At 42.8% G+C, this 26,443-nt stretch overlaps 1 protein-coding gene across 5 annotated transcripts; it reads left to right on the forward strand.

Annotated features, from left to right (window-relative positions):
• Positions 1-133: 133 nt before the first annotated feature.
• On the forward strand, positions 134-26,324 carry LOC109865301 (phosphoinositide 3-kinase regulatory subunit 6-like). 5 transcript variants are annotated; one of them, XM_020453300.2, is made up of 20 exons: positions 134-252; positions 11,540-11,622; positions 11,748-11,849; positions 12,646-12,737; positions 13,265-13,333; positions 13,899-14,031; positions 14,254-14,323; positions 14,553-14,745; positions 15,693-15,843; positions 16,470-16,565; positions 17,168-17,660; positions 18,077-18,176; positions 19,807-19,929; positions 20,950-21,060; positions 21,563-21,665; positions 21,825-21,895; positions 22,164-22,254; positions 23,711-23,763; positions 23,988-24,094; positions 24,519-26,324. In XM_020453300.2, the coding sequence occupies exons 2-20, from the start codon at positions 11,610-11,612 to the stop codon at positions 24,676-24,678; spliced, it is 2,331 nt and encodes a 776-aa protein (XP_020308889.2). In that variant the 5' UTR covers positions 134-252; positions 11,540-11,609; the 3' UTR covers positions 24,679-26,324. The 5 variants fall into 5 exon arrangements, with proteins under 5 accessions (XP_020308889.2, XP_031654724.1, XP_031654721.1 ...); XM_031798864.1 differs by having other exon boundaries at positions 20,953-21,060; XM_031798861.1 differs by lacking the exon at positions 134-252 and adding an exon at positions 7,342-7,514 and having other exon boundaries at positions 15,531-15,843.
• Positions 26,325-26,443: the final 119 nt, after the last annotated feature.

Below are 26,443 nucleotides of genomic sequence, written 5' to 3' on the forward strand. Positions count from 1 at the left end.
ACTGGCACGACGTACAAGTAAAGTATATGTTGTAGGCCTATCTGATAGGATTTAGCCAATCTAGATCGCCAGGGAAACATTTGAGACATCGTATTGGTTGAATAAATCCTCGGTGGGCGTGGTCATACTGTACTGCCCCGCGTGCTGCTGTCACAGCTGCAACTGTAGCAACGTGTGAAGTTGTACTTCCCGAGCAGAGTTCAATCACCCTCATAGAAAGTTTATGGATTTCTTTGCTGAACCGAACAGCAGGTAAATGGTGATTTTATCAACAGAAATAAGCTCTCTTATTAAATGTATGGGGTTTTTGTTTTGTTAATTTTGAATGGTTTTATGGTAAGATAATTGCTCTGGGACCATTGCATGATTCACGTTTTATGTTCAAGTTGCACAGATTTGTAACCTAAATACAATGCAATAATGTTACACTGTTAAACTCTTTTTCTGATATTTTTCTGTAACCTGTATTTAACCAGGAAGGGCTCATTGAGATTTGAAAGCTCATTTTTTCAAGAGCGTCCTATCTCATTACAAGATTACGGCATATTTTGTTTGGTTCCAATCTTTTACTGTTGCTGTTTAAGTTTTCCAGTGAATGAGAATCGGGTTCATTCTTTATCTATGTGGCAGTGTGGTACTACATTTAGATAAGGTAACTGAGTGTTCAGAATCTGCCACACTGTAACCTAACCAGATCAACAGAGTAGACATGGGAAGAGGTTGTTCTATTTTTAGTCTTGATAAAAAAGCTCCTTGCCATCATGCCTTTTCAGACACACTACGCCCCAACTGGAATACACAAAGCACATCTCCTGAGATAATGACAACAGTTTTATAACACAATGCCTGATTGAAGCTCTGGCTCTGTGGGCGATGTGTGTTTTGTATTGGTGAGTCTAAAGCACAGATGTCCAGGGTCCTTGTTTTAGATTCAGGTTTCCTGGTCATTCTGGGTAGCTTTGGGATGAGTGGTGGTCTGGTCCCAGATCTTTTGATGCTGTCTTGCCAACTCGTATGGTCAACAGTCAACAAGACAGCACAAACAGATCTGGGACCAGGCTAGATGCGTGATTGGTTGTTGGTGATGTTGTTTGGGCAGGGTTCGAATTACTCATCGGGTGTTGGTGCCCATTTCCAGCTATTTAATTACTGTGTTACTAAGAGCAACTTAAAGATGCACTATACAGGAATCACTCTGCCATTTCTTGGTTGCTAAAATTCTATGGGTGGGATGCACCAACATGGATTAAATTGAATTGTTCCCCTAATTTCAGTTTATGTGACAAAACAAGCAAGTATATTGTAGTGAATCATTGTACCATCTAAACCACTGTGAAATATATTTACAACAAGCTGTTGTACAAAACCTAAAGTAAAAGAGCAAAAATGAAACTTAAGAACAGGGGGTATAGAAATAGTGCACGCAGAACAACCGCTTCTTGGACTTGCTTTCAATGCGAATGACACATCTATAACTCACATTTCTATGTTCATTTTGTTAGGTCGACCCAAAAGGTTACATATTGCAGCTTTAATGTATGGGTAAAGTGTTAATTGCTGGATCAATGTTCATATTTCGTGAAATTATGTGGGTTCCCAAGTTTATATTTGAAGTGCTTTATAGCGGTGCTCTGATTTGTTATGGGAGTGCCCATAAACCCTGGCCACCCCTGAATATGGACCCTCAATGACATTACCTATTGGCTTGGGTCTTCTGTATGGGATGCTGGTAGTGTACATAGCTGAGGAGAGCTTAGGCAATGTAATTATAGGTAAAGCCCTCTGTCTCAATGGGGTTATAAAGTAGCAACCCATGAGTCACTGGATCCAAACACTCTAGGCTTATGGCATGCCTATGTTGACATAAATCAAGAGTGGCCCTCTTGGGAATATGGTAGCCTTGGTGCCAGTCTGTTCCACTGTGCCTGGTTTCCTTATGGAGAGCAGTAACAGACTGGCACCCAGGCTAAGAGTCTGGCATTAGAAATGAAGATTTTGCCTCCTTGTTTAACTGAAGAATTGTTAATTGAAATGCTACCTTACTCACGGTCTAAGCCTGACGCTATGAGCACATTGAGGTGACAGGCAAACCACAGACACACTTCAGCTCAGACGCACTTCAGTTTTATTTCAACAACACACCACCCGTTTGTTTTCCTAAAGAAGAATATAAAAACAAAGGCCACACTTTTGGCATCGTCGTGTGCAAAGCCTCCTGGGAGGTTGTCTCCACAATGGCTCGACATGCTCCCTGCCAAGTGTGTGTGTGTTGCGACCACTTCTAGTCTGACGCCCTGCGTACATCCTGCCCCAGTGGCGGATAGATTGCATTACACCAAACAACCTCCCTCGATAAATGTTTACGTGGTCATTATAACATGGCTTATAATGACCACGTACAGCAGCAGTGTATGTCAAAACCAGCCCTACTAGAATCTACAAAACCATTCCGTAGACATTCAATGGAAATTCAATGCAATTTATGCTTAGGCAATGTACAACACTGTAGCTATGTTAACAACCTTGTTTTCAAACCTGGATTTTTGCTTGATAAGCATTATGTTAAGTGCAACATTCTTATTGCTTTGATAAGAGGGAGGCCATACACTTTTGATATCGTACAAATTATATCATTTCAAAACCTCGAACAGTATGCGTCGTAAATGGTTGTAAAAAGCATAGTTGTGATAAGCCAGGATCAAACGTTCTGTACTGTAGGTCTTTGTGAAAGTTGAAGAGTTTCCATGGCTATAAAGTGTCATATTTATTTTGGTTAGGTTTACAGTATTTTTTTGTACGTGCTTGTGTGAATATGCATGTGCATATTTGTGCATGCATGTGTGTGTACAGTACTGTACAATACAGTTGGCCACTGAGTGCTGGTGCCCAAACAACAACCACCCCAGGAGCGACATCCTCAGGTGACCCTCTGTACAGGGGCTGACCCAATTCACACCAATAGACCCCCTTGGGGACCCCCTCTTTACCCACCCTCTTCCTCTGGTCTTCCTCCATTCAGCGTGATGGTTTTAGCACATGGGGTATAAATCTTCCCCTTAGCCCCGTTGTGTCCAGTCAGAATTGTGTGTGTGTGTGTGTGTGTGTGTGCGTGTGCCTGCCTCCTGAATGTGTGTGTGCATGCTCATGCGTGGGTCTGACGCAAATGTGATGGGGGAACTTATGGTAGAGGGCCAGAGGGTTGCGAGAGTCCAGTGGTCTTCAAACACTTCCTCACATTGTTCCTGCTGCGAATGCAGGAAATATCCTTGATTGATATCCCCCCTCACACCAGCAGCATAGAGGGTGCATCTGAATTGCCACCCTATTCCCTATATGTAGAATGCACTACTTTTAGGACATAGCCTATGTTTATTTTCTTACAGGCACTTCTGGCGCTGGTGGAGGAGAATCATTGACCAGTTTATCTTGTATGGGTTATGGTTACGTAAGGTGTTTATGGGTCAGAGGGGTTGGATGTAGGTTTACTGTTTAGTTTGATGGAGATAAATACTGTTGGTTTTCAATGGTGTCACTTTTAGATAATTTTTTCTGTACATGGTGCCTTGTTTTTTATGGAAATGATCGATGAACAACATTTGCACCTTTTTGTTACTGGACTGGTTTCCAACAACAACAAAAAAAACTTTGTAGTTTGTGACGTGCGGTTTTAGCGTTTTTTGTCATGAATCTTGTTCTGGAGAGTGGTCACTAGCTGGCACAGCCACAAAGTCATAACATCTGTTTTTAAACTTAACCCTAAACTTAACCACACTGCTAACCCTAACCTTAGCCTTAAAGCAATTTTTTTCTCATTAATTTGTAGCATATATCGAAGTTTGACTTTGCAGCTGGCCTGTCTAAGGGGAAATCACTCAGTTCTGCCTCCAGGACAGAACTCTTGACAATAAACGTCAACTTGCTTGTGACGTGAGGCATTGCTCAACAACATACTGTAGCAACACAATTTAAGAGTTACTTTAGCTGGGAAATTTCTTTGCTTATGTCATGAAAGGAATGTTCTACCGGACTATTTTGACACTGTGCTTGTCTGGTTTTTCAACTGTGACATAATATCGACTCTACACGAGACTAGTTCTCAAGGTATCTCCCTAGGTTTTGTGTACAGGTACATGTGAGCCTACAGTCTATATATATTGTTTTGCTGCTCACTGTCCTAACGTTGGGATTTCAAGCCTCAAGCCACACACACACCCCTCCCTCATCCCCCACCCCCACCAATTACTCTCTCTTCTTCCAGGGTCTGGAAGAAGTTAGTTTACTTTACACTGCCAGGCTGTGGTATGTCTGCGTCCTTGTTGTCGTCCGCAGGAGCATACCAGCCAACCCTGTTCATTCCTTTACTGGGTACTACCACTGCCTGATTGGGAATGTAACCAACCAACATAGTCAAAGCAGAAAATATTTGACACCTTCCATCGCTACCTTGCAGTCCAACCAAGGTGCATGAGTAGAGAGACATTGAACAGAGACATTGAACACTGGTCACTTCAAATGCTGTTTATATACTGTTGTCTTACTCACTGTGTATACATAGTATAGTGTACATAGTACATACTGTATTCTCGTAGCTCATCCTAAGATATTTACTACTGTACCCGTGTTCATTTTGCCACTCTTTTTTTATTTATATAGTCTTAAGTCTTAGTCATAGAAATTCTAGCATAGCATATTTCTATCTGAATGTTCCAAAAACGTTGCATCCTGCTGAACGCGCCGCAGGTTGTTAGCTCTAGCTAGCTAATGAGGTAACATGACACGGTGTAGCCTAAACAAATGGTTAACGGTCTGCTCCGCAAGTAGCCTTGTTTTAGAACGGCCAGCGATACACTATGTAAAAAGCACCGGTATTATGGGTCATGCTGTATCGTTTGGACGGTAGTCTCTCAAGCCATTTTCTCTAAAGGAAAAGAGGTTGACTGGCTATAGAACCTGGCTATGAAATGCAGTGGGAGAGTTGAGCGAGACGACAAAATTCATAGACAGCCTACTTTTCTAAACTCAAACGAGAAAAAATCATCACTAGAAATCGCTAATTTCGTAAAGCAGCTTGTGTTTCTTAACCAGGCAACGGGTAGCTAACTAGAAGGCCGGTGGTTAGCTGCGAGGAAGCAACAGAGTCGCCTGCGCGTCTGCCAACACTCATCGCTTGCTCCCCTGTATTTGCTTTTCCAGATGTTACACTGTCTATACACACCACGTCATTTATATTTATTCAGGGTTCTGAAACTGCTCACTCTAATTTATCTGCTTGGATTGTTAATTGATTTCTTGTTTTAGAATCTTTTTTTATTCGATTTTTTTGCTAGACTTTTGCTAAACTTAGATGTGATTGATTTGATTTGAATTAAGGAGCAGGAAAATACACTTCTACAATCTGCATGTTTGCATAACGTGTTGCCCTTAAACAGATTACAATGCCTAGGGCTATTAGACTAAAGTTGCCCGGGTCATAAATTAAATCTCAGCCATGGACTCTACACCTGTATAGTCCTGCACAGTAGGTTTTATGGGGTGCGTTTGTGCATGTGCGTGCGTGTGTATGAAACCTTAATCACCTGAGTAACCCTGCATATACTGTAGGGTGTATATAGGTATGTGATCATGTGAAAGGGGCGTGGTTATCTGGGTAAACACAGGTGTGACTGAAGTAACGGGAAAGGGTTGTAACCAGGCAGAGAGATTATCAAACTGGATGGGTCGGATTACTGAGCCCTGAGTGACTCCACTCCTGCAGTGCCTATCAGATTTATACAACTTGCTTTACTTTTGTCTTTGTTATGATAAGTCATTGTGAGTGCAGTGCCCTTAAAGAGTGAATTACCGCATACAAATATTTATTTTCCTCCTTGAGGATCACATCTGTTTTTAGCCATGTACCATGTACAATTATACAGTCTGATAAGGGTATGTTTGATTGTATTGTAGCACATTGTTTGTGAGTGTTCATGTCCACTTGAGGCCTGGGGTTTTGGGGTGGTAGAGCACTCCCCTCTGCAAACGGGGAGTTCAGTTTTGTACTTCTTTCTTGAAGTATGAGCTTTTACCATTGGTTTTGGCGAATCTTATCAAAAGCTCCAAATCTCATCCACAGGCAGAGCTCTAGTTGTGTGCCACTTGCAACACCCATATCAAATCTAGACGATATACAGACCTAGAATTGTCTGCAGATCACTACTCATTTTTACGACACGTACACTTTCCTCTCTCAGCTTGCAAGGACATGAATACTTAGTGCAGAAACTGAAATTTTTTAATTGACCGGCTATTTTTAGGCAATGCATGAATGAAACCTCTGGGGCACACACACACACACACACACACACACACACACACACACACACACACACACACACACACACACTCCAACCTAAATATAGCCTGTTGACTGTGGTGCAACCCTACGCATTCACACAGAGAGGAAATGTCTCAGGTCCTGTCCTCCCTCCGCACGTAAGGTGTTAAAAAAAACAATATGTTAGTGTGTCTGTGAGAGACGGGTGTTGAAGAGAGAGAGTGAGGGGGAGAGAGAGTGAGGGAGGATGGAGAGAAAGGCGAGGTAGTGAAGGACAGCGTGTAGAAAGAGAGAGAGTGAGAGAGAGAGAGACAGACCAAGTGAGAGAAAGAGTGTGAGAGAGACAGACAGACCAAGTCAGAGAGAGAGAGCGAGAAAGGAAGAGAGTGAGTGAGGGGTGCATCAGGAACAGGAAACGTGTGGTCACCCAGGCAGTTGCTGAGTTGCTGAGGCAGCGCTGTTATCCTTGTTGCTGTCATTCCCTGTGCCGTGCTTTATTGCAGGGATCAAGGTTAAATCCCCTCCAACTTAACCTCCATTTTTCTACTGTAGCCTCAGGAACAACCTCTGGGCAGCCTGAGGGAGAGGGAGAAAGAGAGGGGGAAAAGTTGAGAAAAATATACAAGAAAACAGAAAGACAAAAATAGAGTCCGAGAGAGGAGAGAGATAGACAGAGAGAGAGAGAGAGAGAGAGACAGAGAGAGAGAGAGAGACAGAGAGAGAGAGACAAAGAGAGAGGGAGAGGGAGAGACAGAGAGAGAGAGAGACAGAGAGAGAGAGAGAGAGAGAGAGAGAGGGAGAGGGAGAGAGAGAGACAGAGAGAGAGAGAGAGAGAGACAGAGAGAGAGAGAGAGGGAGAGAGAGAGACAGATACAACGTTAAACACAGTTCAAACAGGTTGCTGCTGTTACCTTGCCCCCAAACCTCCACCTCACTTTCCTCCTCCCCCTCTACCTCTCTCTCCCCCTCTCTCAGAACACTGCTACTTCTTTCTCTCTCCCCCTCTCTCAGAACACTGCTACTTCTTTCTCTCTCCCCCTCTCACCACATCACCACCTCCCAGTTAGAGGAAGTTCACTCCACTTCACTGTTCTCTCTGTCAGACCCTGCAGCAGCACGTTGAACACTGGGCCAGTGTGACGGAAATTAAGGGGACCTTTTGTGTATTGCTGAAAAGAGGAACCTTCCTGGGAGGGAAAAGGTAGGGGGATTTGTTTTTGGCGGTTCACCTGTTTTGGGTGCTTTGGTCAGTAGGTACTGGATGGTGGATGTGTCTGGGATAGAACTTGAAGCTGCAAACTAATTGTGAACTTTCGGTATGAGAACTAACACGGAGAGAGAGAGGCATTTTGGCATGCACTCTGCCTCTGGCTTAGGGAACCGTTACATGGTTTGTCAGATTTCTTTCCATGTTTCGACTGGATCGGAAATGTCTCAACAGAACATTTGGTGCCACTTTATAGACTAGCAAGGTGACAATTCAATTCAGCTGTGTTATTTTGGGTCAGGTTATTCAAAACTGAGGAAGTGATACAGTTATTTATGCTGAGAATGTTTCACTTTTTTAAAAACATCTTAGTATGCTGTTAGCTGAGGCATGTCGTGAAAGTCAAGTTGTTGGTATAGTTGTTGCAGAAACAATGCAGTATATTCTATTTGGCAATTTAATTCAAATGGAAATATACTTGTAATTTCTTTTACTCCCATATCCTCTATCTCTACAGTAATACACCTTTTTATGCTCAGTAATGTTTAGAACTCCACAGCAGTTTCACTGGTTCACTGTTCGTCTACCTCCATCTACCGCACATTGACTCGGTACCAGTAACCCCCTGTATATAGCCTTGTTGTTGTTGTTCTATTTTTGACTTTTTATTTTATTTTTTACTTGAGTTATTTTGTAAATATTTTCTTAACTCTTATTTCTTGAACTGCACTGTTGGTTAAGGGCCTGTAAGTAAGCGTTTCACAGTAAGGTCTACTACACCTGTTGTATTCATCATTTCACGGTAAGGTCTACTACACCTGTTGTATTCATCATTTCACGGTAAGGTCTACTACACCTGTTGTATTCATCATTTCACGGTAAGGTCTACTACACCTGTTGTATTCATCATTTCACGGTAAGGTCTACTACACCTGTTGTATTCATCATTTCACGGTAAGGTCTACTACACCTGTTGTATTCATCATTTCACAGTAAGGTCTACTACACCTGTTGTATTCATCATTTCACAGTAAGGTCTACTACACCTGTTGTATTCATCATTTCACGTTAAGGTCTACTACACCTGTTGTATTCATCATTTCACGGTAAGGTCTACTACACTTGTTGTATTCATCATTTCACGGTGAGGTCTACTACACCTGTTGTATTCATCATTTCACGGTAAGGTCTACTACACCTGTTGTATTCATCATTTCACGGTGAGGTTTACTACACCTGTTGTATTCATCATTTCACGGTAAGGTCTACTACACCTGTTGTATTCATCATTTCACGGTAAGGTCTACTACACCTGTTGTATTCATCATTTCACGGTGAGGTTTACTACACCTGTTGTATTCATCATTTCACGGTAAGGTCTACTACACCTGTTGTATTCATCATTTCACGGTAAGGTCTACTACACCTGTTGTATTCATCATTTCACGGTAAGGTCTACTACACCTGTTGTATTCATCATTTCACGGTAAGGTCTACTACACCTGTTGTATTCATCATTTCACGGTGAGGTTTACTACACCTGTTGTATTCATCATTTCACGGTAAGGTCTACTACACCTGTTGTATTCATCATTTCACGGTAAGGTCTACTACACCTGTTGTATTCATCATTTCACGGTAAGGTCTACTACACCTGGGGTGTTCATCATTTCACGGTAAGGTTTACTACACCTGTTGTATTCATCATTTCACGGTAAGGTCTACTACACCTGTTGTATTCATAAGGTCTACTACACCTGTTGTATTCATCATTTCACGGTAAGGTCTACTACACCTGTTGTATTCATCATTTCACGGTGAGGTTTACTACACCTGTTGTATTCATCATTTCACGGTAAGGTCTACTACACCTGTTGTATTCATCATTTCACGGTAAGGCCTACTACACCTGTTGTATGCAGCGCATGTGACAAATAACATTTGATTGGATTCTATCTTGTCTTGTGATGATGCGTCCTGCATGTACAGTTGAAGTCGGAAGTTTACATACACTCCACCCATTTCTTGTTAACAAACTATAGTTTTGGCAAGTCAGTTAGGACATCGACTTTGTGCATGACACAAGTCCTTTTTCCAACAATTGTTTACATACAGATTATTTCACTTATAATTCACTGTATCACATTTCCAGTGGGTCAGAAGTTTACATACACTAAGTTGACTGCGCCTTTAAACAGCTTGGAAAATTCCAGAAAATGATATCATGGCTTTAGTAGCTTCTAATAGGCTAATTGACATCACTTGAGTCAATTGGAGGTGTACCTGTGAATGTATTTCAAGGCCTACCTTTAAATGTAGTGCCTTATGCTTGACATCATGGGAAAATCAAAAGAAATCAGCCAAGACCTCAGAAAAACATTTGTAGACCTCCACAGGTCTGGTCCATCCTTGGGAGCAATTTCCAAATGCCTGAAGGTCCCACATTAATCTGTACAAACAATAGTACGCAAGTATAAACACCTTGGGACCACGCAGTCGTCATACCGCTCAGGAAGGAGATGCGCTCTGTCTCCTAGAGATGAACGTACTTTGGTGCGAAAAGTGCATATCAATCCCAGAACAACAGCAAAGGACCTTGTGAAGATGCTGGAGGAAGCAGGTACAAACGTATCTATATCCACTGTAAAACAAGTCCTATATCGACATAACCTGAAAGGCCGCTCAGCAAGGAAGAAGCCACTGCTCCAAAACCGCCATGAAAAAGAGACTACAGTTTGCAACCGTGGGGACAAAGATCGTATTTGTTGGAGAAATGTCCTCTGGTCTAATGAAACAAAAATATAACTGTTTGGCCATAATGACCATCGTTATGTTTGGAGGAAAAAGGGGGAGGCTTGCAAGCCGAAGAACACCATCCCAACCGTGAAGCACGGGGGTGGCAGCATTATGTTGTGGGGGTGCTTTGCTGCAGGAGGGACTGGTGCACTTCACAAAATAGATGGCATGAGGAAGGAAAATTATGTAGATATATTGAAGCAACATCTCAAGACATCAGCCAGGAAGTTAAAGCTGACCCCAAGCATACTCCCAAAGTTGTGGCAAAATGGCTGAAGGACAACAAAGTCAAGGTTTTGGAGTGGCCATCACAACTTATTGTGGGAAGCTTGTGGAAGGCTACCCGAAACGTTTGACCCAAGTTAAACAATTTAAAGGCAATGCTACCAAATACTAATTGAGTGTATGTACATTTCTGACCCACTGGGAATGTGATGAAAGAGATAAAAGCTGAAATAAATAATTCTCTCTACTATTATTAAGACATTTTACATTCTTAAAATAAAGTGGTCATCCTAACTGACCTAAGACAGGGATTTCTTTACTAGGATTAAATGTCTGGAATTGTGAAAAACTGAGTTTAAATGTATTTGGCTAAGGTTCCAACTTCTACTTTATACTGTAAGTGTACTCATCACAGATCTGAATATCAAGAAGTCATCGTCTCTCACTGTTGGGAACTTTCATTTTGACATGGTTGGTCGTTTTATACTTGACGTGTGAAGCTGTCCCATAGACCTCCGTACATCCCCAGTCATTTTAGTCTTTGTTATGGGGGATGGTGAGAAACAGGTGGGTAGATGACTGATCTCTAACTAAAGCAAAAAAAACGAAACACTTTGGAACCGGGTTTAATTCTATTCGCGCTGCGATAAACTAGACTGTGAGAAAGAGAAGCAGAGAAAGAGGTTGTTTATGAGGCAATGAGAACGATCAGCCTTGTTCTATTGGAACAGTAGTGTGACTGTGACCGCGGCACCTGCTGCTGAAACTCATTATGTCCAGTCTTATAGCTCGGTGTTGTGTGTGTGTGTGTGTGTTTCGTGGTCAATTCACTGGCTCTACTCTTGAGGACTCACAAGTCCTAACACCTCTGTGCCACAAGAAATGTCCAGTACATCATTTAAGCCTTTTTCCTGGTTAAATAAAGAATAACAGCCCCTGTCATGCCTCCGGTGGGTACCGCTAACAGCTTAGACTTTCTCCCTGTTCCGTCCCTATAGACACCAGGCCGTGGCCCCGCCATGCATGTGAGACATGACCAACAAGGCAGCCTGAGATAGCTCGAGCAGCATGGAGCCTATAGGTAATATATGGGGAATAGGGTGTCATTCGAAGAGTGGAATGCATGTACATTTGATCCAAAATGGAACATTTGCTGTACGACTTTTATTAATATTGACTCTTAACCTCTGACCCCTGACTCTCCAGGCAGCTGCGCCCCCTTGGCCTCAGAGTCGGACATCTACCGCAGTGTCCAGGCCGTGCTCAGGGAGCTGGAGAGCCAACACCCCTCCTCTGTGCTCAATAAAGGTAAACCCATCAGTAGTTTCCCCTAGACTCTTTATGGGGTTTACACACTGTTGAGTTGAGCAGAGCTGAGAGGTAGTGAACCGGCTTGCTTTCCAGTGAGCTTGGCTCCGTTTCAGGTCAGGCTGCTTTTGTTGCACATTTCCAGTCTGGTTTGGTCAGTTGAAGCTAACTGGCTAGCTTCAACTGGTAGTGCTAGCTAAATGCATAGCAAGCTTCATCAAGTAACCCCCACATTACTGACCCAAAGCTCAATAACGATACATATGGGTACCTTATATCACAGGAGGCTGGTGAGGGGAGGACTGCTTATAATAATGGCTGGAAGGAAGTGAATAGAATGGTTTCAAGCACATGGAAACAATGTTGTTGATACCGTTCCATTTATTCAATTCCAGCCATTACTTTGAGCCTGTCCTCCCCAATTAAAATGCCACCAGCCGCCTATGGCTTACATACAAAGCATCTAGGTTTAAAATGGAATGAAGGTCCCTGACTTGCCACTCTGCTCCACCGTCTGGAAGGAGTTGATCCTCTTTAATGTTCCATATTAATCTGCCCAAACCACATGAGAATGACACATAACCGCTGCCTGGCAATAATCGGAAAATTGCACTGAGTCAGCTATTCGTTTTATCCACAGTTTGGGTTCGTTGTGCAATGGAACAAAGCATTGGCACTGAGTCACACCAGCTATTTGTGTAGCGCTTTGTCTATGGAAACAACAGAGAGTGTGAGTGCTGTTTATTGCCATCTGTGGAAATGTTTGCAAGTGCTGAGTGTGTGTTTCTATTCGAAGGGATGCTAAGATGGACACTGCACAAGAAGGTTCGGAACAATCCTGCCAACAGTCTCATTCTGGTGAGAGTTGTCGTCAAGGAGCTGGAAAGGGTATGTCATCAATGTGCTCCGTTAGGCCATTCCGGGGCCTTATATGGAGAAATATAAGTCTCTGGGCCATTCATTATTAGTTTACACTGTCGTGTCAAGAGATAAGACAATCAACGATTGCTACCCAAATACATTTGAAAAGAACACTGAGACTGTCAAGGACATTGTGCAACAATGTGAAACATGAATGTTATGTCTAGTGGGAAACGGGCGGATTGGCCATCTGGCATTTCGGGCAAACACTAGAATGGTTGGTATGGTATGGTGGAATGGTTTATTTTTAGCCCAGTGGGTCTGTCAAACTTGTTGCTTTTTTTACACAAAATTATAATTAACTTGCTATTAATTGGCCGGTGTGGAGGCCTCAAGGAAAATAATTGTCCAATGTGTTAGAAATGCCAGGTCCAATTTCTGGTCCCAGTCCGCCCCTGGTGGTAACACATAAGCTATCTTTTACAGACAAACTTTGTATTAGTGAGTAACTGACTAACACAGTAGTTTGTGTGCTTGTCTCTTGTTGTCTGCAGGCTGAGAGGGTAGACTGTCGGACACACATCATCCCCCTGCTCCACACACTCATCTATGCTGTCATCCAGGTAGGTTCCCGGAGCTTACATTACACAAGGAAACACCTGTCAGACATGACAACAGCATCTTTACAGACCTATCTCAGGGTTGGCTGGGGAGAAGCTTTCATTTGGGGGATTGGATCATTTCCCACCACTGTTTTGATGATCTCCTCCGATTTGATGCAGTCTTATTTCCTGTTAATCGTCTCCTACACTTCCTGGTCAGGCGAGGTCAGGACTCTGTACTGTCGTAGGCCTTTATCTCTTCTTTATCTGTTAGTGTCTAATTAAAGAGACAGTTCTTGTTGTTACCAGAGCCATAGGCTCTTTATAGTAGAATAGAATAGAATGGGATGGAAAACAATAGAATATTACAAACCATTAATGATTGCTAGCAATTTATAACAGTATATGTTGTATATTGACGTTTTGGGAAGTTTGTGCAGGTATTTATGGAGGGAAATGGTGCTATACTGTATTTGAGGGTTGTGTGTATGTACCATACCAATTGTGTTTGGTGGTTCAGGTAAGTCCGAGGACAGCTGTGACTGACTGACAGTGCTAACTGTGCGTATATCTGTGTACGTTTCAGTCAGCCTACCTTCCTGATGACCTGTACAAGCGGGTATATGACTTCTGTAAGAGGTTGCTTACCCTCCCCCAGCCCTACTGTACTGTAGGCCTCAGCTACACCAGACGCATGAAGACAGAACGCTACACACCAGGTACTGAAACCAACGTACATCCTTCGACCAACCTGTCGAGTTATGTGTTTTTCTATTACGTGCTAGACAAGACTTTATTGGTAGACTTCGAAAGGTGATCATCGTTTTACTGTAACACACTTTAATAATGAAGAGGGACGGTTTTTGTTTCAACGCATTCGAGGGCCGGAGTACGAGAATGTCACGTGTTTTACTTGGATAGTAAATCTTTTTGACCCACAGGAGTACTGTATCAGAGGATGGTGGTCGCAGAGCAGAGCCTGAAGAATGACTACCATTCCTTTCAGGAGAGGTGAGAGATCAACCTAACTTGCAGTTGTATGCAACATGGTGACACAGAGAGAAGCACAGTACAGTGTAGAAGCCATTTTTCCTCGCGGTATAGAATGACATGCTGTTTGTAGATAAAGTAGCTTGTAATAACAGCAGGTTGCGTGTGAACTGCCCGACCAAACAATTAGGGTACTGGTTAATCAAGGATAACCAAAGGCAATAACTCAATCTCTCCTACGGTCTCCTAGGGTGTTTGTGTTCGCCGATCCGGCGGTCTTCTCCGGCCCCCACGGTGAGGCGCTGAGGGGGGACATCGAGGCCTCGGGGTCAGGGGGGTATCTGAATCCCCTTGACCACATGCGGAGCGTGGTCCAACACTCCATCCAGGCTGCTCTCGGAGGGGAGCTGTGCCACGGTCCTAAACTGGCACAGGCACTGAAGGTCAGTGTGGTTGCGCTGTGGTTGTGTTAACATTGAGTTTCACTATGACGTTTCTTCTTCTATTAAAGTGTTTCCTGAATGCGAATGTGATGATGGGTTTCAGGGTCAAAGTTTATTGGTAAAACCCTTCACGTTTATTTCTTTATTTGTCCATCCCACTTCGGAGACACAAGTCACTTTGTTTTTACCACATTGTTTTTGTTACATTCTAGCCACATTTTACACAGTGGGAAAACCTTTTGGGTTTGACTTCTGTTCGAGGGGTAAAGAAACTTGTTTTATGGTCTTGATATTTACTTTGATGTTTAATCTCAGCTTGACTTTGGTTTTGTCGTGTCATTTCGCAAATGTTGCCGTGTTTTGTTCAAAGTTATCTAAATCAATACCACTTTGTGTTTGACACTAGTTTCTATTTCCATGTATTGCACAAACCCCTTTGTGGTTTGAGCAGTTTCAATTTGCACCAAAGCAAAGCTCAGAAAGCTAAAAGACTCTACTGGTGCCTCATACATGCCATCTCAGTCATATTCAGCAACACACTTAACCAGAAATGATCTATAATGACTCAATAGTGTCTTGTTTAGTTGCGCAGTTCCATGATCTAGCAGAGGTTGGCACCATTCCCATTAAAACACACACAGACACACACACGCAAACAGACACACACACACACAAACACACACTGGTCCTAATATAACACTCATCTCAACAGGATGTGTCAAACTCAGACTTCCAGATGTGTTTGTCTGGACGCTGATGGCCTTTCACCTGTATTCTATTCATAGACTGTGTGTGTGTGTGTGTGTGTGTGTGTGTGTGTGTGTGTGTGTGTGTGTGTGTGTGTGTGTGTGTGTGTGTGTGTGTGTGTGTGTGTGTGTGTGTGTGTGTGTGTGTGTGTGTGTGTGTTTGCGTGTGTGTGTCTGTTTGTGCGCGCGTGTCTGTGGCAGGAAATTGGCCAGGACGTGGAGCCGTACTTCCAGGAAGTGGTGGCCAGTCTGGAGCAGAGTGTGGAGGAGGGCACCAAGGGGGAAGGGGTGGTGCTGAGGGGGAGACTGGGACAACTCTACAGAGAGATCCTCACCCATACTGACACATCAGGTACAGGATCATCATAGAGGGGTCATCTTTTGACTGTTTGAAACCAAAACCAACTGATCTAAAAAAGCATCCAGACATTATCTCCCATTTCTTTTGGACTAGCATTTGGTTTCTGTTTACAAGTGAAAATGGAGGGGTAATGTTAATGTAGACGACACTTCAAGGTATTACAGCTGGTACATGTATATAAGTAGTTATACATTTTTCACATAGGGCATATTCAGAGAAATACTGCCAACCCTGTCCTTTTTTTGTGTTAGTGTGTCTTCAAGCTGACACATACCGTACAGTGCAGCAGACACTGACTCAGGGAAAGTTATTAATAGATCGCTGTATTGGTCAGCTGATCTTTCACACTGAATTCCTCCATGTCTAAATCTGTCGAGTCAGAGCCCCCCCCCCCCCCCCCCCCCCCCCCCCCTTAGGACGGATGTACACTGTAATTCCCTTTTAATACATATTTATTCTTCTCATCATAACAACTATCTTTCAAATGGACACTACACTGTCTCTCACAGGCCAGCTGTGAGACCATATACTTAGTGTAGGGGAGGGGGACTAGGAAGTAAGCGGGTGTTGTGTTGTTTTTGGTGTCATTGTGACAGTTTGGGCTCTTCCTGGTTTAGACACATTGTCCTCCGGTGGTGGGGGTTGCCTGTGTGACATGCCGCTTCCCAACCCGGAGATGAGCTTCCACCTGTGGAGGGAGGATGAGGAGATCTGTGAGTGGCGAGATCTGTTGTTTATACACACCAATGAGAGAACTCTGTTACATTAACTCTGTTTCTCTGTTTAATAACAGGATACTTTTTTTCTCTCAAAAAGGTTGGGGTCAAAATGATTGACACCCCTATAAATTCTTATAAATATAGCAGTCAAAAGTTTAGAATTTGATCCCATATTCCTAGTACGCATTGACTACATCAACTTGTTACTCTACAAACTTACTCTTTTTGATTGCATTTGCAATTCGCTTTTGGTTGTATTTCAGATTATTTTGTGCCCAATAGAAATGAATAGTAAATAAATAATAGTAAACATTTTGGAGTCACTTTTATTGTAAATAAGAATAGAATATGTTTCTGAACACTTCCACATTAATGTGGATGCTACCATGGTTATGGATAATCCTGAATCAATTGTGAATAACGAGGAGTGTTATTCTAACACACTGTGTTCTCACCCAATGCAAACATCCAATATTATAGCTCTTTCTTGTCTCGCTGCTTCCTGTTCCCATTGACCTGTATTGACATTCATGTTATAGAGATACAGTATATATGTCTTCTGGTTCCTATTTCTCTGATGTCACCTCTACCACCAGGGCGCGTGCTGGCCAAGTGCGTGCGCTCCAGCTCCATGTCGTCAGAACACTTCTGCCTCAGCCAGGACCAGGAGACCGACTTTGACCTTGCCGACCTCCCCGCCGACCTCACTTCCTCCTCCGCCATGCCCCGCCACTCCGTGATGTCCACCGACAGCGGCATCGAGAGGGACCTTCCCCCTGGGGTTGAGCCTTCAGTGGTGGAACCCTCTGGTGGTTCGGAGGAGGGGGAGGCCAGGTTAACCCGACGAGGAGGCATCAAGATGAGGCCGTCAGTCACGGACAATATGGCCCTGATGCAGGACGCTCTGGAGGAGAGCGGGAGTGTGGCCGGGGGAGGGGGAGGCGGGGGAGGGGGGACACTTCATAGGAAGGCGGGGTGCAGCGGGACCCCCTCATTCTCCAAGCAGCAGAGGCACTTCACAGCCCGGATCGTGGTGATGGGGGACGACAGGGTGCTGGGGAAGCTGGCTAAGGCCTTCTACTTTCTCAGGTGAGGGACCAGGATCATGGGTAATGTAGTCTGGGAGACTGCATGTAGTTTGTAATGGATTTTGGATACATTAGAATGGATACTGGATATAATCGGTTTCTGTTAGAAATGATCACAGTATACTTTTTGGTGACAGTTCCACCTACAACATCTCAATTTGGTTAGCCCTATACTATGCTGTAGAAAATGTTTTATTTCATAATGTCCAAAAAATGGAATCGGAAACTAACTGTCCATTTCCGTGGTCTAGTCAGGAAGAAGGAAGTTGAATGGAAACCATGACACATGAATAGTTAATGCGTCAGAAATATACAATGGGATTATTCCTAACTAACTCAAGACTGGTTGTTACACCCATTTTGGTGTGCTGTGTAGCATGGTTTGAGGGTTAGTTAATCATTGGTTTCACTCTGCAGGAAAAGGGAAGCGCGTCGTCTCTTTCTGACCATGAAAGTCAACTTCCAGTTTTACTACATCCCTGTCTGTGAGGATCCCAGTACCACCTGTCCTGTCAGAGTAAGACCACAAACTAACACCTCCTCTCTATCAGTTTACAACCTGTCAAAGAGACAACGATATGACTCATTTCAGTGTTTCAGTTTGGGAACACACACCCACATACACACACACACACACACACAGGCACACACAGTATGTGAAATGATCACGTCAAAAGAATGATATGCGGGTTGAAATGGCAGATTTGGTCACTGATAAGTGCCTGCATTGGAACGCAGTGGCTGTACAGTAATACGCTGTAAACGCTCCACAGCGCTGTGTGGGTTTTGACTGACAGCCGTTCTGAACTTGAGCAACGCACGCAACAAGAAGTTGCCCACATCCCTCCCACTAATCGGACAACGTTTGGAATTTTGTTGTTGTCTGAGTGAGGAGAATGCTGTAAATGATGTATTTTGAAAGATGAGATGTCCAAATGTGCACTTCACATTTCCATATCATAAAACTCCTGTAATCTACAGTCAACGTTTGTGATGACTCTGTTTGATGTACAGTTACAAGAATGACATCAATCAATCGATCACATTTATTTATAAAGCTCTTTTTATTTAGATCAGCAGATGTCACGAAATGCTACACAGAATGCTACACGTCATATCCTCGTTTGTCCTGAACAGAATCTCACTTGGCAAAAACTGGTTGAATCAATGTTGTTTCCATGTCATTTCAACAACAAGACATCTATTTGATGATGTTGAATCAACGTGGAAACTGGATTTGGAAAAAGTCATCGATGTGTGGAAATGTGTTTTTTTTCCCACCCAACTTTGAACCTAAATCCAATGACAGTGACATTTTTTGGTTGATTTCACGTTGACAACTCAGCCAAATGTAAATCAAAACTAGACGCTGAAATGACGTCTGTGCCCAGTGGGATGTTTGTGTATTATGAAGAAAATCTGCAGCGGAACACGCACCTGAATGCACCTGAATGCACCTGAATAGTCCTTTCTATGCGCACCAAAATGACGATATGTTCTCTGAATTGCCCTGTGAAAGCGTAACACTGTAAGATCATATTTTATAACTTAGCTAGTCATGTTGGCAATAAAACAGACTTTCAAATGATGCCCATCTGACTCAGATTGTGATTTATAATGGTCCGTTTCTGGATGGCGTAAACAAGAACAGTAATTGTGTGACGGCGGGGATACAGGGCTGTGTTCCAAACACAACAACTACAAGTGTGCTTGTTCTAGGTCCCCAACGGCACAGCTAGGAGAGCTCAAAACAAAGCACCTCATAGTTGAAGACTTCTTTGAGTTATAAAAGTGTATTGAAATTACTTAGGAACTGTGAATACTTTAGAGAGGGGTGGGGCCACTTGGAGACAATTGTTTTTGTCTTATGTTGCACCGACCCTACATTTTCCAGGAGTATTCTTATCCTGTTACTGAATGGAATTCCGAGTATTTTAAGTTTTTTTTTTATCGACAAATGTGACTAAAAGTACAGTAAATATAAAATGCACATAAAATCAACCGTGTAATTTTGGGATTCAGTCGTCAGTTGAACTGGCTTAATGTCGTTCTCTGGTTTTACACTGAACATGGCTGTGGTTGAGTAACCCTAACAGTTTTAGTACAGTAGTGGATCTTTAATAAACCATGTTGTACTTCTCTATCAGGAAAACCTCTCCCCATCCCGGGAAAACCCCTGTGCCCTGGGTTCCTACTTGGGAATGGTGGATCCATGGTACGACTGCAACATCAACAGTCTGGGTTCCATGATCCCCAAGATTGCCAAAATGGTACAGTAACCTACTGTTTCTACGTTATGTTGAAATGACAGCATCAAATAGTATTTTCTGTTCTCTTTTGATACTTTTGATTAAGCCTGCCTGGAATGCTAGATAGACAGGGTTTGCACTTTCGGGACTATTTCATTCGCCTGGCAAGCTCAATCAAGTGTCGCTTTCAGGATTTTAAGAGGAAACGCAATACTAGTCTAATCTACAGTAGGTCTGATTTACAGTAGATAAAGTTGTGGTTATGTTGAATGTGGTTTATGCTCTGAAAACGGTCTGTACCATATAAAGAAGTCAACAAATAACCTTTTGCATGTTTCTAGGTGTTTTGAATGATTATCAAACAAAAGGGAGTTGCACAGTACTGTACAGTAGTTGCCTGCTTACAGGAAGCAACAAAAAAAACATCTGTGGGCTCTTACCGAAACTAGGAACCTATGAGTACTGTATGCAAATCGTTTTGCTGTTATGGGTCATCTTAGCATTTAGCTGGATAGAGGGAAGAGAAACTGTTTGACACAGTATAGGGAAAGACAGGGAAGTATCGGGGGGTAAAAGATTGTGAAACGTAGCAGGGACACAGGGTCAGGTTGATGCTACATCGTAAAAAAAAGCCTTTGTGCACCACACAGACTTCCGGAAGTAATCAATGCACTCATGTAGTGGAGGAATGAAAAAGCCTTTTTTACAACGCGTAGGTGGTTTTTTAAATTCTTGCCAGGCATCAGCCATAAATCAATCAAGGCTTTTAAAAATGTTCCACTACATGATACTGCCTTGATTACTTCTGGAAGTTTGTTTGCACAAAGGCTTTTCGATAGTATTTCATCCCATGATCAAAGAGCACCTTGTGGATGAACTATAAACCAAAGAAGTGCTCCTCTCATGTGTCTCTACATGAATGAAATAGAGTTCATTCCTAAACATGAACATTCAGTGTATTAAAAAGCTAATATTATGTGTACCCCTATCTGTCTTGGTCAACCCCAGGCTCCATACTAACATGTTCCCATCTCTCTCCAGCAGTCCAACAGCAGCAAGCAGGCAGAGCCTAACCCCTTCCTGTCTGATGTCATTTCCTACTACGTGCGGACTGGACTGCAGCCTGTTTACTTCACCATCTATTCTGTCAAGGTGAGGAGACATAGGATGCATCTGAAATGGTACCCTAGTCAGAGCCCTGTGGGCCCTGGTCAAAAGCAGAGCACAATATAGGGATTAGGGGGCCATTTGTGACACAGCCGTAGCCATATGCTTCACAAACAGGTCTAGTAGTCGCTTAAACACTGTCAAATCTCTCTACCACTGTCTGTTGTTGATTGTGGGACATAATGACAGTAAGTCTGCGGCGATGGACTAAGCATAGTTTATCGTTAGCACTCTAGCATGTTCATGATTATCAGTCCTCACTCATAGACCAAAAAACACCACATTCCAGAGTGCACATTATCTGAATGGTCATATATTATAACAATAATATATGCCATTTAGCAGATGCTTTTATCCAACATGACTTACAGTCATGAATGCATACATTTTTATGTACGGTTGGCCTCAGCGGGAAACGAACTTCCTTGGCATTGCAAGCGCTTTGCTTTACTGACCCACGATTGTCATCCTCCTTCCTGTGTTCTAGATCTGCTTCTCCAACCTGACCAAGGACCCAGTGGAGGACGTGTTTCTCTCCCACTTGGGGCTGGACTTCCCCGAGATCAAACAGTCCCCAACTACTTTGAAAGGTAACATTTAGCCTGTGTATGCCGATCAACGTTCTCTGCATCTGATGTTTTGTTTCAAACTGATTTGAAGTGTGTGTGTGTACGTGTGTGCATGCATTGGTGTGTGCACGTGCATATGTCACTCGTCCGGTCTGATCACGTCTGGCCTCCCACTCTCAGCCACAACCATCAAGCAGAAGAAGAACACAGGAGACGCATGTGGTGCCGTCGTCTCTGTCAACTACAAAAAGGTCAGCGAAGTTCAACCGTGTTTTTAACATTACCTCATCAATATACATCAACGTAAAAGTGCTGCATCTGGCTATAAACGAATGGGTTGCTCTATTTTAGTTGTTTTTGGGATTGATACTGTTGATGCAACGTCTGTTTTTTCTCTGTTTAGAGTTTTGAACTGCACCATGAGACTGACCTGACGAGAGATCATATAACCTGCATTTGACGTTTAGCTGTTAGTTTCTCTCTATGACCTCCGACCTGTGTCTCTGTCCTCCTCTCCAGGTGTCGTTGAGTGGTAGAGATGTAGATAAGGGTATGTCATTGAGGACCTCAGGTCTTCAGATTAGTGCCATTCCCTCCCATGAAACTGAAGGTATACAACACTACATATCACACACAATGATATTTACTATATTCATGTAATTCATTGCTAGATTCATCTGTATTGTGATCAGTAGTCGCTGAGTTGTCACCCTATGGGTCTATTCCACGTCGGTTCAACGTCATTTCATTGAAATGACGCGGCTGTTGATTTTTATTTTTATTTTTATTTTTTTATTTCACCTTTATTTAACCAGGTAGGCTAGTTGAGAACAAGTTCTCATTTGCAACTGCGACCTGGCCAAGATAAAGCATAGCAGTGTGAGCATACAACAAAGAGTTACACATGGAGTAAACAATTAACAAGTCAATAACACAGTAGAAAACGAAGGGGGGGTCTATATACAATGTGTGCAAAAGGCATGAGGAGGTAGGCAAATAATTACAATTTTGCAGATTAACACTGGAGTGATAAAAGATCAGATGGTCATGTACAGATAGAGATATTGGTGTGCAGAAGAGCAGAAAAGTAAATAAATAGAAACAGTACGGGGATGAGGTAGGTGAAAAGGGTGGGCTATTTACCAATAGACTATGTACAGCTGCAGCGATCGGTTAGCTGCTCAGATAGCTGATGTTTGAAGTTGGTGAGGGAGATAAAAGTCTCCAACTTCAGCGATTTTTGCAATTCGTTCCAGTCACAGGCAGCAGAGTACTGGAACGAAAGGCGGCCAAATGAGGTGTTGGCTTTAGGGATGATCAGTGAGATACACCTGCTGGAGCGCGTGCTACGGATGGGTGTTGCCATCCTGACCAGTGAGCTGAGATAAGGCGGAGCTTTACCTAGCATAGACTTGTAGATGACCTGGAGCCAGTGGGTCTGGCGACGAATATGTAGCGAGGGCCAGCCGACTAGAGCATACAAGTCGCAGTGGTGGGTAGTATAAGGTGCTTTAGTGACAAAACGGATGGCACTGTGATAGACTGCATCCAGTTTGCTGAGTAGAGTGTTGGAAGCCATTTTGTAGATGACATCGCCGAAGTCGAGGATCGGTAGGATAGTCAGTTTTACTAGGGTAAGCTTGGCGGCTTGAGTGAAGGAGGCTTTGTTGCGGAATAGAAAGCCGACTCTTGATTTGATTTTCGATTGGAGATGTTTGATATGAGTCTGGAAGGAGAGTTTGCAGTCTAGCCAGACACCTAGGTACTTATAGACGTCCACATATTCTAGGTCGGAACCATCCAGGGTGGTGATGCTAGTCGGGCATGCAGGTGCAGGCAGCGACCGGTTGAAAAGCATGCATTTGGTCTTACTAGCGATTCAACCAGTGGGTGCCCAGTGGGCAAAGTCACAATGTAAAACATTAGTGCATGTTCATGCTGTCGTATATTGATACAATTGTGAGAATGTAAAAATAAGTTCTGAAATGTCTACTACTTTTCCCATATTATTCTGTATTATTCTGTATAAGCCTGGCCTATGTTCTTGTTTTTGTTGTCGTCTTCAGATCTGAACTGTCTTACAGTCGCTTTCAACGAAACTAAACCCAAGAACACCATGGTGAGTTTACACCGTTTTGACACACAGATGTCTATTAGTGAAGGTTGTTCTAAAATTCAGAGACATAAAACATATTTACTTCATCCTCTTTGATATTCTTGGGTCTCCGTCTTGTTCGTAACGTCACAAAGGCCTGGTTCGCTTGACCAAGCCATGGTGGCCACATCGCTTTATGATCTCACGAACCTAGAAACCAAACCTAACACACAGACTTAATTCCACAGGAGGCCAAGATCCGTACCTGTAACGTTAAGATCAGGACCCTGGAGATGAAAACCTTCACTGTGACCCTGGACAAAGACTCTAGGAGAACCTTCAGAGACGTACAGAGGTGAGAGCTGTTGCTGTAGCTGTTGCCTACGGTTGGCCTACCATGGAAACTTGAAATAGATGAAAACAGGTCAGAGAGTGGTTTGGTGGATAGACACATGATCTTGTTACCAGAAGGTTGCTGGTTGAAATGTCTTCTGAAGCGTGTTGGTCTATCCTCATTTGATTAGCCCTAGTCATACTGCGTGTGGTTTAGTTACATATGCACATGTTATGTATATTGTGCCGTGTTACAGTATATATATTGTGTCATGTTACAGTATATATGTTGTATGTAAATAACTAAATGCACATATGCTTTTAAAAAGTGTAATATTATAATCCTCATTCAATGTTCATTGTCACTAAAGCCCTAAAAAACTGGCAAACATACTTATCTAACTCTCATAATTTGACATGTCCTCTATCAATTAATTAATTTCCAGCATAGAGATCGCTCCCTGTCTTGACCCTGGATACTGTGTCCAGAAGACCATGCGGTCCAAGTTCAGTTTGGGGGAAGAGGAGAGGGACGCTGGCCTCAGCAAGTACATGAACAAAGGACTTCCTCTACCAATCAATACCTTCGCTGGTATCATCAACTGACTGATCCCACAACCATCTGGATGGACTCCACTGTACAGAGACTGAAACGTTGAGACCATCTACATTGCATGAGGATCAGGGACGCGCTTAGTACTCACAACAGCGCCTCAGTGTACCTTGAAGGGATGTGGAAAGAGAACCTGGGTGGCAGCTACGGGTAACCCACGGTTATGTACCTGGTGTAACCTTGACAAGAAAACCAGTTGAGTTTGACAAGTGTTAGATTTGTCAACAAACAAATGAATTTGCCATGGGTATTGGATCTCGTTCAAGTTTCTGCTTGTGACAGTTTTATCATATACTGTTCCCATAGGCATATCTCTGACTGACGGCATAGTCAAAGAACAATATTGCCTCTAAAATTGACAATTTTATGAGAGTGTATGAGGCATGAGAGTGAAGCTCAGTTGGTATTAGCTCCTAGATAAGCTTTAGCTCAGAGAACTAACATAAACTTAAACAACCTGGGTTCAAAATCTGTCCATCAGAAGAGCAGCCCACCCTCCCAATCATCTAACCTAAGGGAAGACTCATCCATCCCTTGACGTCAGGGTTGGGGCAAATTCCATTTCAATTCAGTAAAGTTATGGAGTAAACTGAAATTCCCATAGGAATTGACTGAATTTAAATGGAATTGACCCCAACCCTGCTTGCCATGTAAACACACTACCTGCTGCTCTTTGAGTTCTGACACTGAATAACCCTGGTAGGGTGATTTTCATTACTAAGCTTGGCAGAAGAACAACTTAAAGATAGTTTGATGTCTTGGTGAGCTAACAACAGAAGCTCTTGACAGCAGTCACTTGTTGGATTAACCCGTTCTTTAAGAAACAGGTTCCATTTAAAGGGGCATATAGTCTATTACAGGCCAAGTCTGCTCTCTGACCTCATCTAGGTTCTTGAGAGTTTGAATGCACTGTGCACAAGCCTTCAGTAAAAACATGACACAAAAGAACAGGCACCTATTTTAAGATCCCTAAAGAACATGTTGCATGACAGGAAACTGACTCGGGGGGAGGAGGGGGGACTTTGATCTGTATGCTATACTAACAAGTGGTGCAAAGCCCAGTGTGGTTGACTATTACCATGCTAGGAGGCCTATGCTAAAATGAAAGTTAAACTCTGAGCCCTTTGCTTGTTTCAAATGAATTTATCACGCCTAACTTGAAGGTGATGGAACACAGTCACCGCTGTCAGACATAGGCCGGTTTACAATAAATCATGAGGTGATGGGGACTAGTTATCATATATGCACCCATAAAAAGTATGTCGATGACAGAAAGACAGACATAGAGAGAGAGAGAGAGAGAGAGAGAGAGAGAGAGAGAGAGAGAGAGAGAGAGAGAGAGAGAAAGACACTGACTGACTGAATGACTGAGTGGCCACATCTATAAAAGCCACTGTCATAATACCATTGAAAGAAACAAGGGTCTTAAAGAGTATTCTGATCACCAGCTAGTATGTTTGTAATGCATCATCAATCATCAACAGACCTTTTTGCACACTTGTCTATTTTTTAAATGTTATGTATGTAAGACTAATCATTGGAGTATGGTGTCATTGCAATTACTTGTTTAATAGTACTGTAAATACATGTATTTTTTATATAATTACTGTATATTTTATGTAAAAAGAGAGAATTTGAATCTGTTGACTTTTTCTGAAATGAAATATGAATGAGCTGATTATTCTATTCTTAAAGGGATAGTTCACCCAAATTACAAAATGACATTGGTTTCCTTACCCTATAAGCAATAAGTCTATG

The sequence above is a fragment of the Oncorhynchus kisutch genome, linkage group LG20 (genome assembly GCF_002021735.2).
Source record: "Oncorhynchus kisutch isolate 150728-3 linkage group LG20, Okis_V2, whole genome shotgun sequence".
Lineage (NCBI taxonomy): Eukaryota > Metazoa > Chordata > Actinopteri > Salmoniformes > Salmonidae > Oncorhynchus > Oncorhynchus kisutch.